This window comes from Maylandia zebra, linkage group LG1 (assembly GCF_041146795.1).
Source record: "Maylandia zebra isolate NMK-2024a linkage group LG1, Mzebra_GT3a, whole genome shotgun sequence".
NCBI classification, from domain to species: Eukaryota; Metazoa; Chordata; class Actinopteri; order Cichliformes; family Cichlidae; genus Maylandia; species Maylandia zebra.
In genome coordinates this window covers 6,571,769-6,585,856 of record NC_135167.1, presented here as the reverse complement: position 1 = coordinate 6,585,856, position 14,088 = coordinate 6,571,769, and the positions used below count along the sequence as shown (strand labels likewise).

At 38.6% G+C, this 14,088-nt stretch overlaps 1 protein-coding gene across 2 annotated transcripts in view; it reads right to left on the bottom strand.

The window, feature by feature from the left end:
- Positions 1–5,349: 5,349 nt before the first annotated feature.
- Positions 5,350–14,088, bottom strand: part of mctp2b (multiple C2 domains, transmembrane 2b) — a 43,150-nt gene continuing 34,411 nt past the window's right edge. For both annotated transcript variants that reach the window (XM_024804761.2, XM_024804763.2), the window contains 6 exons: positions 11,974–12,087; positions 10,152–10,193; positions 8,268–8,377; positions 7,903–8,012; positions 7,301–7,398; positions 5,350–6,312 (listed from right to left, as the gene is read on the bottom strand). In XM_024804761.2, the coding sequence (XP_024660529.2) occupies positions 6,265–6,312; positions 7,301–7,398; positions 7,903–8,012; positions 8,268–8,377; positions 10,152–10,193; positions 11,974–12,087 (522 nt within the window). In that variant the 3' untranslated portion in view covers positions 5,350–6,264. The remainder of the gene's footprint in view (positions 6,313–7,300; positions 7,399–7,902; positions 8,013–8,267; positions 8,378–10,151; positions 10,194–11,973; positions 12,088–14,088) is intronic.

The following is a 14,088-nucleotide window of genomic DNA, read 5'->3' as shown; positions in this document are numbered from 1 at the left end:
AAACAATATAGCACAATATAGTTTGAGTGCTGACTACTAAAAATGCCAGTGTTCAGCTATTTCAAGAAATTATTTATTGGTTTAAAATTTAACATCCTCAGAAGGAACAAATGCATTTTGCGCCAGGAAAGTCCACAAATACTAAAAGACATTTTTTGGTTTTTATTTGAGATTTGTTTATGACACAAAATATCTTCCCCAACCTTTAATCTTTAAGATAAAACAACAGAAATCTTAACGTCTTACTGAGAGTTTAGCATTTCTGAAAGTTTATTTTTATGGCTAAAAAAAAAAATTCAAATACAAATGTGTTTTGATGTAATTACTTTAAATAATTGCACAATGGAATAGGTGCATCACACACACATCCCAAACATCAATGGATCCTCCCAGTTGAAAAGGAGCAAAAGCTATAGACAAAAATAAACACTTCAGATTTAAATATGGCAACAAAGACAAAAACGCCTCTAAGTGCTTCAATTGAATTCAAATGTTTTGGAGGCCACAACAAGGTCTACTGTCTTGCACAGAACTTTTCTCTGTGGGTCAATACGTACTGTGTATCTTACCTGACAGTGCTGATTTTAACAGAATTTTAGGGGGGAAATCTGTGGTATATTTAGGGAGTATCTGATGCAAAACAACAACAAACACAGACAAAAGGCCAACATAACATCACTGTGTCGTTCTCACAAAAACTATTTTGCATCTCCTCTGTCAATCAGAGCTCTGAGCTGTTCATTGCCCCAGGCTCATTTGGATCAAGGTCTTTGATGTTGGCCTGCTCCGGGACATCACAGTCGAGCCACAGCCTGTGGGCAGCAGCACAGCTAGTGCACACTGCGCCTGTGATTTACCTGGACCCAGACTCCCTGTGGGATTGTAGAAACTACAGGGGGTGGTAGAAGAAGTGTGGTGTGTCCGCATGGTCAAACTCATGCTCATTAATACATACAACTAATGAATGTTGATTGACAAAGGAAAAGAATTGTGAGAAGTAAAAAAAACAAAAAAAAACTTGCCAAGGTGTTTCTATAAAATGACATTTATATCGAAATGCTTCCTAGTGCTGTAGTACTAACAACACACGTCTTTTTGTGCATTTCTTTGGATGTTCAAAGAGGTTCAGGCTTAACTAACACTTGTCATAAAGAATAGCCTTAAAAAGGCTGAAACCTGCTGGTTATTATAATAAAGCTGTTCCCTATTCTGCAAGTGCTGCTGTATCTTCAACCTCTTGTTCTTCTCCATGCACCTTGGAAGTGGGTGAAGTTGTTCTAGAAACCCCCATTCTGTTTCTCTAGATGGCCTCATTGTCTGAGTTGCGAAGCAGTTCTTTGGACATGTACTGAGTACTGATTTAAAAAAAATCTGTTGAATTAAAAACAAAAGTGCAGACAAATCACTTTAAATGCAAAATCAATGCACATATGTCTTACTATTTGACTGATATAGCATACAGCAGGAAAGAAAATTGACTTTTTTTATTTTGGCTGTTTGTTCGTAGTCTTACCCTTTGGTAATTATTTCTTGTTGTGTTCAGCCACTCACAGATATTTCCGACTTGCTAGATGCTTCATCTCTCCGTGACATTTGAGATTTGTTGCCAGTGTGCCTGACATTCTGAATTTTTGATTCAGACCTTGTGGGCAGAATATGCTTTAAAATGTTAGATTCCTTCTAACGGAGTCTACAGTAATTCACCTTAAAGCTCCTTAAAGTCTTCCAGTATTGGGTTTGCTTCAACAGTGCTACAGATAGCTGTATCTAAACTGCTATCTGAACTAGATTTCCCAAAAATCTAGTGTTTGAACACACAGTTCAAACACTAGAACAAAAACCCATTTTTTGTGGTGCCATTCAAAATCATATTTAACTGTCTAATGCAAGTATTCAGTCACCCAAATATATGGCAGCAATGCAGTGTAGACATGGTCAAGATGATCTGCTGAAGTTCAAGTAGTGTTGCTGACCATGCCCACTCCTTTATGACCACAGTGTACCCATTTTCTGATGACAGCTTCCAGCAGGATAACTTGTTACAAATAGGATATAACGTCACAAAGCTAAGATCTTCACAAACTGGTTTCTTGAACATGCCAATAAATTCATTGCACCCAAATGTCCTCCACAGTCATCAGATCTCAGTCCAATGGAGCAACTTTGGGGTGCGGTCGAGAGTAAGCTTCACATCATGGACATACAGCTGACTGTGTGATGCTATCATACCAAAATCTCAGGAATGCTTCCAGCACCTTGTTGAATCTGTGCCACAAAGAATTAAGGCAGTTCTGAAGGTAAAATTGGTTCCAGCACAGTATTGGTAAGTTGTAGCTGATAAAGTGTCCCATGAGTGTAGACCCTCCTGAGAACTAGCCTATTCATTTCTGTCCTCTGTAATAGACATTGGTTTTTGGTCAATATCTTTTAACTTATTTGAGCTACTAAATAGAGGACATCCTAAGCTTTCCACTGATATCTCAATAATAATAATCATGTGTTCGGGTGGCCTCTTTTAGCTCCAAAGAGGAAGTAAATCACAAAAAAGTTCAAGGGGAAGATTCTCTTTTCCTTGGTTCTCAGAATATGAAAACTTCAATTTTACTTGGAGTAACACTGTAAAGCATTGTGTAGCCTTCCATTCATGTCTTCTATGACACGACTTTTGTCTATTACAGTTAAAATAATTGAGCTTAAACTTGGAAATTAATAGATTTTTACAATACTGGCGGTATATTGAAAAAAATAAAACACTGAAATGATACGAAACGTACCCCTAATTACATTACAAATTTTACAAGACATGCTTCAAAAGGCACCATCTCAACAAACACAGTAGAAAAGCTCTATAACTAACTCGAGGTTTGGAAGACTTGCTTTAGAAGTCAGCCTCAAGTTGCAACTCATGGTACTGCCAGAAGGGTTGTTTTTTTTAACCTCACAAAGACCAGTTTGTTTGACAATTGTGATCACAGTGTACTTTGCCAGGGTCTGGTTAAGCATCCCATGACCTGGCCCTCTCAAGGAGGTGGGATGAGGCATGATTCAGTTGAACTTTGGCACATTAGGCATGTAGTGTGATAAATATATCAGGTATGTTAGAAGGCAGAGTGCCACTACTTCCAAAAATTGCCTCAATTAATGGAATCAAAGCACTTTAGTGATGCAATATAGCAGACCTACATCAGGTGTATTCTGGAGCAACGGCTGAGTGTGAATGAATGCGTTTGTGGGTCAGTTGGCGAGGTTCCCCTGACAGAGCTCTTTGGTGTATTAGATAAATGCAAGTCCCTGGTCTTTTTGTGCTTGCTTTTTATAAGACTTTTATAACTTTTGACCAAATGTCATATTCGATGACAGCGGTAAAGAGACATTTCTAGAGCATAGGTGCAAACTATCAATTTAGAGCCATATTAATAATAATAGCCAAATAAATGGGAAATATACCAGGCTTTAAAAAAAAGAAACATTTTTACGTTAACAAAGTGTCTAAAAATCCCTTGAAACTACAAAATCCCAAGATGGTGCTTTGTTTTCTTTGACAATGTGACACACTGTCTGGAGACTGTTATCCAACTGAAATTGATAAGTTTCAACGTGCTGATCTGATTCCCAGCCAGCCTACTTTATCAAAACATATTAGCTGATTAACAGTTGCTGAGAAGAGGTCAACAGCAATGATGGTAACGATAATTATTCTCATCATCAGAACAATTTTGTGATAATTATACATCTCTTGTGATGAGAGGTAATATTTGGAAACAGGAAGACACAGCTGAAAAAATGAACAGATGTGATCACACTATTTTACAAGTAGCTGACTACATGCATTGATCTGAGCTGTGTTTTTATTGGAACCAATAAGATCTCTGCGCAGAGGTAAACACGTTCAACATACTTAAAAAAACAAAAACAAACAAAAAACAAACATAGTCATACATATTACTAAAGTTTTGACAGGCAGCCAGAAGTTAAAATAAAATGTCATATGACTTGACATAGGAATTGAGACACAAGCCAAGCAGTCGAGCTTGCTGTGAGTGAAGGTGCAAACAGCTTCCTGCTAAGCAAACGGTCTTGTGCAGTGATGGGAATCATTTAAGTGCCCATTAGATCGCTTCCCACCTACACACACTCACACACACACACATGCACACAGAGTTCATACTGAATTTAGTTATTAATGACTTAATAAAAACTGTTAAGGATAATATTGCGCATCCACAGCTTCACATGCAGCGCGCCTCTCTGCACACATCCAAACACAGGCACAGCTGAATGTTCTCTGGTCCGATATTGAGTTATGACAAGTCTTTCGAGACCTACTGGCCACAGTATATGTGGTTCATCATAATGCAGGTGCCACGTCACATTAGTCTCCACGTGTGAACCATGATTTTACTTGGTAATTCTGAAGCCTTTCGCTGCCTATACATATTCATGCTGAGCCTATAAGTGTCAAATTGAAATGTCCTTCCAGTGTCCTTGACAGCAGGTTATTAATATTGAATACCCAAATCAACATTATAACTAGATGAAGAGATATGCAGGTCATCACCTGCCACAGTCTCCACACCTTCTGTCCTCAGACAGTTGGACAAATCATCAAATTATTGCATATATTGTGTAGCACCGTCCAGGGTATTATATGCATATCGCATTGAGCAGCTATTTGTCAACAGGAAGTTAATAAAACAATACAATGTTAACAAGACTCAATTATACTCAAATGCGATATCTAATGAGGTCAATCCTCAAATAGATTTGTAAAAAAATGTATACAAAAACATTGTTCTTGTATTACTTGAAACCAGGTTTCCTCTAATTTTCCTCATTTCTCATTTAAGAGGCAGCTAACTGAGAGCCCACGCGCTCTGACTTAAAAGCCATAAAACCCAGGGTATTACTCGGAACAGCAACATCTTAACTATTCCAATTCTCCAATCCTTAAATTAGTGAGGCTGTTGTTGCTTGTGGCTGGTTTTAAAATCCACCTCCTGAGCCGTGTGCAGCCCAGTACCAGAGGATTGTCTGGCTGCTGTGCTTGATAGGATGCTGGCTGCAGGCATCTCGTCACAGCAGCTGAGAGGAGGTCAGGCAGGTCCTCCTGCTTGTGGCGACGCCCAAGGGCCATAAACGCAGCGGGGAGCCCGGGCGCCGGTGAGGTCTCGCACGGCTTTGCCTTGCTTCATGAAAGCCTAATGAAGAGAGGGGGCTCTGAAACGGTGCTGTTAGACGCCCACAATCCTGCAGCAAGGGAGCAGGGAGAGGATAGATGATGCTTGCAGATGAATTCAAAGAGATGCAGCACAGAGCTGAGAGAGTAGAGGCAGATAACATACCGCCAAGTGTTTGTGTGCAGATTTATTGCTGTTAGAAATGAAGGACACAAAGTCTTCTTCAGTGATTGCCAATAATAAATAAAGTGTGTACAGAAGTGGCCCCACCCCACTAACAAGCAAAGAGTAAAAACAACAGAGTACAGTCCTCTGTATAGAATGTATGAAAGCAATCTAAAAACTTAATGTAGGCACATATCCTTGCATGTAAAAATAGGCCCATATATCATGCAAAAATAAAATTAGTCACCATTTTATGAGCATATCACTTTATCTATGCTTAAAGATAAAGGAATATGATGCATAATTTGTGGCCAACTTTACATTATCCATTTATATAAACATATAAAAAGGTGCAAGTTAAAATAATTGCGCCTGTAAATCATCACTAACATTTAAAACCAGAGACCTTGCACTTCCAGAAAAATATACCTTTTTTAAGTAACATGTTTAATTCGAAATTTACTGTAAAGATTATTTCTCTTAAATTGCATAAAAGATTTTAAGTATGTTACGTAAATTAAAATATGTACAGGACAAACATGTATAATCATATTACAAACCAATATTACAGTTGAGTTCCAGATGGCACAGCCCGAGGCGAAGAATATAAATTAAAGCAGCTTCTAATTATCAATCTTTAAGAGTAAACTGTACATAGAATGCACAGACATTAGTAAATATTTAAAGTAATCTGTGAAAAGTCCTCAGTAAGGACATCTTTGGCTGAAAGCTGTTTAGGTGCTGGTTGAATGAGGCAGTGAATGAGGATTCGTGCCGGCTGAACAACCTGAAACCAACTCCAAGTGAGAGACCGCAGCGCTCAGACAGTTCCTCCATCCTCCTGAAAGTGTTTTTAGGTGGGAATCCCACACACAGCAGCATCGGGTCCAGTATTCATACAGTCTTCCATCCACAGTGCATTCTACAAGACTTTCTTCTTCCTGCTCCCTCTCAGCTCACTGTACTGAACCTGGAAATCATCACATTTTATAAATTTAAAATATCAAACAAAAGTACCTTAGACAACAACAGACATCACTCAACAGAAGCAAGCAGTTTAAATTCTTCCCATTTATGAAGTGAAAAGCAGCGAGTTCTTAAGGTTCATTACAGGGTGCGTACTTTGATATTCTGATAATGGAACGGTATATTATTTTGTACACAGTGGTCAAAAAAAGATTAGTTTAAAAGTTTAGGATACTTTCATCATTAAGTAAAATTAAAATGTGTTTTCTTCACTTGTTGTAATATTTTTTTGCAAATGAGAAGAAGAAAGTTCTGTCACTACCAGCACTGAGAGGGAGACCCATAGTCATCGTTCATACACAACAACAACAAAACAGAGATACTGGAAAGTCACCGTTACGCAACCCAGTGGCCCAAGGGCATTGTAGAAGGAGAAGAGACAAACGGGGTCAAACAGCTTAGAGAGACAGGGACTGTGAGGAGCAGAGACGACGGCGGGTAAAAAGAGAGAAGAAAGAGAGGAGAGGTCAGCACGGAGATCATGTGCAAGAGGAGGAATGAAAAAGAAACTTGTGAATAGTACTCACTTAAAAAAAACAATGTTTATATAGCTTATAGGTGCAAGGTAACCATTTTGAATCTTACTGAATGTAAGATTCAGTAGGACCCCATAACACTCACGACAGCTTTTGAAGCTGAAGTGTTGGTAAGTACGAACAGGAGACACCAGCAGCAGCAGCAGCAGCAGCAGCAGCGTCTCCCGTCTCAGCCTGGGAACAGCCTGCGTTACAAAGCTGCTAAGCAGCAGACCTCCACCAGGGATGTATCGGGACCAAAACACAACCAAAATTATACAGGGCTACATAATTATACAGATGGAGCTAATTATACAGACAAGAGTAAAGAATGCCTGGGAGTTGTTGTAGTAAGATGCAAAGCTAGCTGGCTCTGGGATTTTGGGCTTCCTGGCCGGCTGATCCAGCGGAGCTTACCTTCTGCACATCTGAAGGCACCCTCGACAGGAAATCAAGCACTTCATTGTTGTCAATGCTGTACGGGTTCCGTAATTTCTTGGTGAATTTATTGATACCTAAAACAAAAGTTCACACCAACATATCATTAACACTAGTCTCCTGTGGCTGTGCTCTTTGTTTCCATACAAACAAATACTTGCAGGGGAGACTCATGCTGTCCAAGAAATATTGCTTTGAGTATCCCCAGTATGTGCCTTTTTTGTTGTGTTATTGTCACTTTTTATAGCTGGAAGACTTACACCACTTTACACTCCAGTCATTCAGCCAATAAATTTATCCAGTAAAAGTCTTAACAATAGGATATACATCATAGTCAACATCACTAACATAATAAGTTGCAAATGTTAAAAAGACACAGCCGGAAACATATGGAGCAAATACTCCTTCGGCCTTACATAGCTGCTGGATAATAGAAAGATTCAAACAAAAGAGATAAAATTAAAGTAGAGGAGGGGCTTTTTTCTACGACAAACACTTACAATAGTGGAAAAAGATTTTTGTCATCAACACAAAACAATGAACACAAAAGAAATGAAATAATTACCACATCTACAACTCACCCCATATTAAAACTATGTAGCGTATAGGGATGAAGTATGTGATAATTGCTGCAGTGATGAACACCAACAAAGCCAAGGCTGACAGGAACGGCATGGTCCAGTTGAACATGCTGACAAATAAGAAAACATCAGTCAGAGTCAAGGAAGGATTTTCTTTCTGCATTAATTCAGTGAAAATAAACATAAAGTACAGTACTTATTAGAGCAATATTAAAACATAGAACAACAAAAATAAATGATGCATAATTATTAACACATTTCAGGAAAATGACAAAATTAAAGTCAGTCATAAACATGTCTGATTCTAGAATTGGAAAAATCAAATGGATACAGCTCTGAAATTACAATACATTGTTATCTCTTACTTTTTAATCCTCTCCCCTAAACAAGCGATCCCGTCGAGAAGGTTTTGAACGGTGAGGATGATGTCTTGGACCATGTGGATTTTCTCTATGAGCCCTTTCCTCTCGGACTCCTAAAGCAGCAAGAAAAAAAAAAGACAAAGAAAAATCTGCTTTGGAAAACACTCAAAGGCAACACAGTGGTCATGAAAAAACTGCAAAAACCCTCAAAAACAACAACAACAACAACAAAAAAAAGATAAATACAAAGCATCTTCAGTTTTTGCCTAATATGGCCAATTTTATTTGGAGCAAAAATATTTTTAGCAAAAAGAATAAAGCTCTCTCAAAGATGTGAATTTAAAAAAGGTAATGAACAGTAATAGTGTAAACTGTGTTGTTTTAAGTACTAATTAAAAATGAAGGACCGTGTCTTCATGGTTCTAATTAAAGGTTTTGCACCGGTTGACAATATTCCTGCAGTAATAGCTTGTGACAGACTGACAGACGTGCAGCTCATTAAATTACTCTTAATGCTTGCAATCAGCACCAAACAAGCTTTGGTTTTTGCTAAGAGAGTTACTTAGTAAATGTTATGGTGCAATATCCACCACTTTTTGCTCTCCCTTCTAAATATAATAATAATAAATTAAAAATAAAGGCTGAATAAAATAATCTCTTGTATATAGAGTTTGTACTGGACTTCAGTATTATTTATTACACATTTGAAATAAAGTATGGACACTTGAAAGTAGATTAAACAACAAAACTTCTGTGGGAATTTGCAGGCTCGAGTATAAACTAACCCTGCCTGTTCAGCTTTGTTTGCATAGACTGATAGCTACAACATTTCCAAAACCGCAGCTTTGATCAATACCAGGAAACCAAACCCGTAAACACACTCATTCAACTCTGATGAAGAGTGTCTGCAAAATGTGAATGCAAAAACAAAAAAAGAAGGAGAAAAAAAAGCAAGTTAAGATGTGAAAGGACTGGACATCGCATTATGAAAGAGACAGAGTATCGTTCTCAGGCTGCTCCAGATCCCAGGAGGAAAAATGACTTTTAAGTAAACAGAGGAGGCCAGATCCTCTCGAAGATCTCTGGAGTGAGCGCCAGACTTCAGACAGAGACATGGCCACATGTCCACATCAAATGCGTTGAGACTAAAGAAGGGTTATAGGTCCAAAGAGAGGATCTGCGGTATGTGTGGATGGTGGGGGGGCAGCGTTAGTTATTGGGGGACAGGGCAAAAGGATATTCCAGATGCACAGTGACTCAATGTGAAAAACCACATGTGAGGCAAATCTCGCTTCACCTCAGTGAAGTACCCATCACTGCACTAAACCACTTCAGCCATTTAAGGGTCACATTCCCACTGGAACCAGTATGAGAACCACTTTAAATCAGGCCAATGCCGGCCATTCAAAATGTCCACAATAAACTCCTGTCACCCTGAAGAAATATTTCATTGCCTGAAAGCATTTTAACACTTTCAAGATAAACTTTCAAAATGAGCTCTGAAAAAGCATGTCTAAGTGCCGTCATTAGTTCCATATTGATGGTATTATATGGTGTGTTAAGCTGAGGGACTTTCCAAATGCAGCAGAACCCTTTTCCCCACCCCTCTATTTGCATATGAATGTGTTTTGACAAGTGGAAACGGGTTGGTGAGGTCTTCATTAAGCTCAAATGTCTTTTGGTAAGCACAAGTTTACAAAAAAATACAACTGGTGCTTGACAGGAATCAAAATGCATCAGAAGATTTAGTACTGAATAAAAAGCTTAGCAACACAGACCCATAGATCAGAGGGAGATACCTTTTGTCAACATGAACAAAATGAAGCTAAATTCTTTTTTTATTGAGCAGCATACAAAAGTCAGCAAACACCTGGCAGAGGCGCATACCTTCTCATCGTCTTCATCCTCATCCGCCAAATCCAAGTTGGTCTGAAAGAAACAATTGCAACGGAGAGGTGAAATTATGAGAATTTCATTATCAGACTTAATAAAGCTCGTCTCACTGGGACTGTGAGATGACGCTGAGATCAGTCTCCTGAAACACTTTGCAGAAAATCTGACCAACACAGGACACAGTGGACTTTTCAGGAACTAATAGCTAATTAATACCTTTCCATCAGCACCGGATCACAATTGCTTGTATGCGAGAGAAATAGCTCAACAGGTCAAGCCCACTTAGAATGACCCCACTTAGCGGTGCTGTGTGTTTTAGCATGATTCAGCTCATTGTTTTTGTTTCTCCGCTCTTATCTTTACTGTTTTGGTTTCGCACCCCGATCATCTCATCTTAGCCTACTACCTAAAATGAGCATCTAGCTAGTGCAGCATTAAGAAGTCAAACCCCCAGCAGTTGCCTGGCTATTTTCAGGCTACAATGAGCATAAACATGCACATTTTTCCAACTCAAGAAAAAACGCTTCTTGCTATATATCAGTGTTATGTCTAAACCTTGCTTCTGCTGCCCACAACATGGCAAAAAATAAAAAATAAAAAAAAAATCTTTACTCCAACATTGATCATTTGTTCTGATCTGTAACAGGATGCTGCACTTAAAAAAAATCCATGTAGGTTATTTCACATGATAAATTTGTCAAATTTGTGTGTTTTCAGGTTTGAAATGGACATGATATCAGATATAGTTAAACCCAAATATGCTCAGAGTTTGTATATGATGAGTTTTTGAATGTTTTCTTGTTTATTGACCAAACTTTAACTTTTATTGTTTCATAGTTAGGAATAAAAACTTTAAATCAGTTGCAGAGGGCGTTGCATTGATTTCCAAAGTAAATTCTATAAATCTTTACCCTATGCTTCCTTGTGACAAATGAATCTATGTGCATGATCTGATCAACATGCAGATCTGGTTCTTTGAGGACATATACACTGTATACTATAGAGCCAATAATGTTTTCTGCAAAACATTTGCCCACTATTTTTAATGTTCTAAATTGTTACTTATTTTGATAATCAACCGATCATTTGACTTATGTATGATTGCATATGCTCTAGTCAAATTAAAAATAATAATAATAATAATAATAATAATATTTTACAATTTTCTTACACAGATCACCTGAAAAGTTAATTAATTGGGAACAAAATAGTCAACACATTAACTGAATGTGTATTGTTGTGTGAGCAGAGCTTGGTGTATAAAATTTGCTACCATGTATTCTGTGTTGAACCACCATTAATGCATTCTCTAAACAGACCTTGTGTTTCACATTCAATACTTCTTCAGAGTGTTACATTGGGGGGAAAAAAAAGCAGGGAGCATTGTGACCTTGTGACATTGTAAGAGATAAAAACTTTTTTTCTAATCTGACCAGTCACAACAAGAACAGGGCAGCAGGCCAATTACAGTGAAGCCGAGGACAAAAACTAGAGGAGGAACGGGAAAAAAGAAAACTGCGTTAGTAAAGGACAAGCGCTGTAAATTAGCTTAGGCTATAATGGTCTGTTACATTAGTCTATTCAGTGAGTTTTCAATGCTTATGTATTATGTGTTATTTTATTATTATGTATTATGTAGCCATGTGCGACGGGTTGCTATGGAAACATACCAGCCTTTAATTATGAGAACAAAATGTGGCTTAAGAGGCTGTTTTTCTACAAAATAAAGAAATAAGAAGCGTGAATAAGAGCCAGCAGGTCATTTGGCAGAAAGAGGAGAAGATGGATAAGGCTGACAAAGCTGCTCTCAACTCACCACATCCTGGCTGACCCGTCCAGATTGGATCTGCAGGTAGTTCCACGAGATGAGCAGAACAAAGGAGAGGGGCAGCATATAAAACTCCCAGTACCATACTGTCACCAAAAACACCTGCGGGCAGAGGGTCCAGAAATCAGACATCAATGAAGGCAAAAGGGGAAGCGTTACATTTTAGATCAACCAAACAGGAATTCGATCTGTTATTAAATTGATTGTAAGATAATTGGTCAAGCTAATGAAGGCTGCCCTACCATTATACAAACTCTGCACACTAATTGCAGTTAGACTGCATATGCTGTGCAGGTATAGATGGTATATAAATGGCTAGAGGCTCTAGGTCTAAAAAGTGATGCCAATCTGCTGTTAAAGGGGAAGACTCCTTTGGTTGAAAAATCAAGTTCAATTCCATAAAAAGCTATGACAGAATGACCCAACTTCTTGAATTCAAACCTCAATAAACACTTTGCTGATGAGTTAATAGTCTCAGCCACATGTTAATGCTCTTTGACATGATATCTAACAGAAAATGATCTCCATCAGGTCCTGAATTAGAGTATAATTGATTAGAAGATAAATGGAGAATAAGCATGGCTACCTTGAGATTGGCAAGTAGTTACCCTGTGAGTGTGCAGTGTCCTTGGTTTCTCAGTCAGACCTACTGCTTGTTTTTCATATCCAGTTAAAAACAAAAAAACCCAAACAAACAAAAACGCACCCAAGGCGGTGACTGCCAAAAAAACTCAGCTTTAGGATTCAAAAGAGGACTATGCAAACCAACTGGTGACATCATGAGGTCACATCCATCCTGTATATACAGCAAAAGAAAACCATTCTGCTCAGTAGGACTTACACTTACTCCTGACTATGCATTGACATTAACCACATAGCTCTAATTGCTCCATCCCTTTCATCTTCTGTACATTAAAGCTGACCGATTCACTACAGCCTCAGGGAGCTTCTGTGTGAATGTGCAATTAACATCCATAATGGCACTTATGATGCACATTCCACCTGTGTGGCTAAGGTAAAAAGGATAAAGAAACATAGCCTGTGATATCTCAATTGCATGGCTAAATGGAACTATAAAATAATCCTATCAGAGAGGTAGTACAAGCCAAAACGGCAGCGGGCCAAAAGCATTGGGAAGGGTTTACAGGTTTTTATATGCTAATAAAAATAGAAGAGAACATCTGGTGAAGACATCACTCTCCTCTGAGGCACCAACTGACATAAAAGATGGCAGATCAGTGCCGCCCCTCCCACCACCAGCACCACCACCTCCGCCAATATCACCACCACCATCAGCTTTAATGTGCAAAAAGCCAAGCACGCTCTTGCCTGTGTTATCACAAGCCAAAATAGGGCCTGGGAGAGGAGATGAAACCAGTTCCTCACTGGAAGGGTTATGTTTTATTAGTGAGGACTTTGTAATGACTGGGAGAGCGAGGGTAAGGGGAAAGCCAAGTCACGCTTTAGTGGAAATGTATACTCAGCCCATAAAGATTGTGATAATTGTAGCCCATTTCAGCTTGAGAAGCATTACACAGTCTTCAACAGCAAAAGGGGACTTTGGGAATACAATCCACATCACAGGGGGAAAAAAAAAAAAAAGAAAAAGGATATGTTATGCTGGGACAGCTACTGAACTGGAGGCTGGCGCATTTATAGAAAGCAGCAGGATTTCCACACTCATGTTTGGGGGAAGGGTTTGCATGGCACAAAAACCGCTTTGGACCATTCATTGTTTTTTTAGTGCGAACATGTGAGTGAAGAGCACACCTAGTGCACCCACAAGTAACAATTATGGCATAATACTAACAGTTAAAATGTAGTCTAACAGTGGTATAAGTGGAAAAGAGTCATACAGTCGCAAAACTGAACACACACCCAAAATTTAAAACGATTCCCTAACATTAAACATCATAAGCTAATGGCTATGCCAGAATAAGTAAGGATATAGCAGTCAAACCTTGAAGTCTAAGCACAGGTTTTTGGTCTACATATTCATGTGTTATAAACTGAAGAATGAGTGAGAATAAATCTTGTAACACTGAGCGTGTTACCCACTCCCTAAAATACCGCCCAGTGATTAACCATTATAAGAACTGTTAC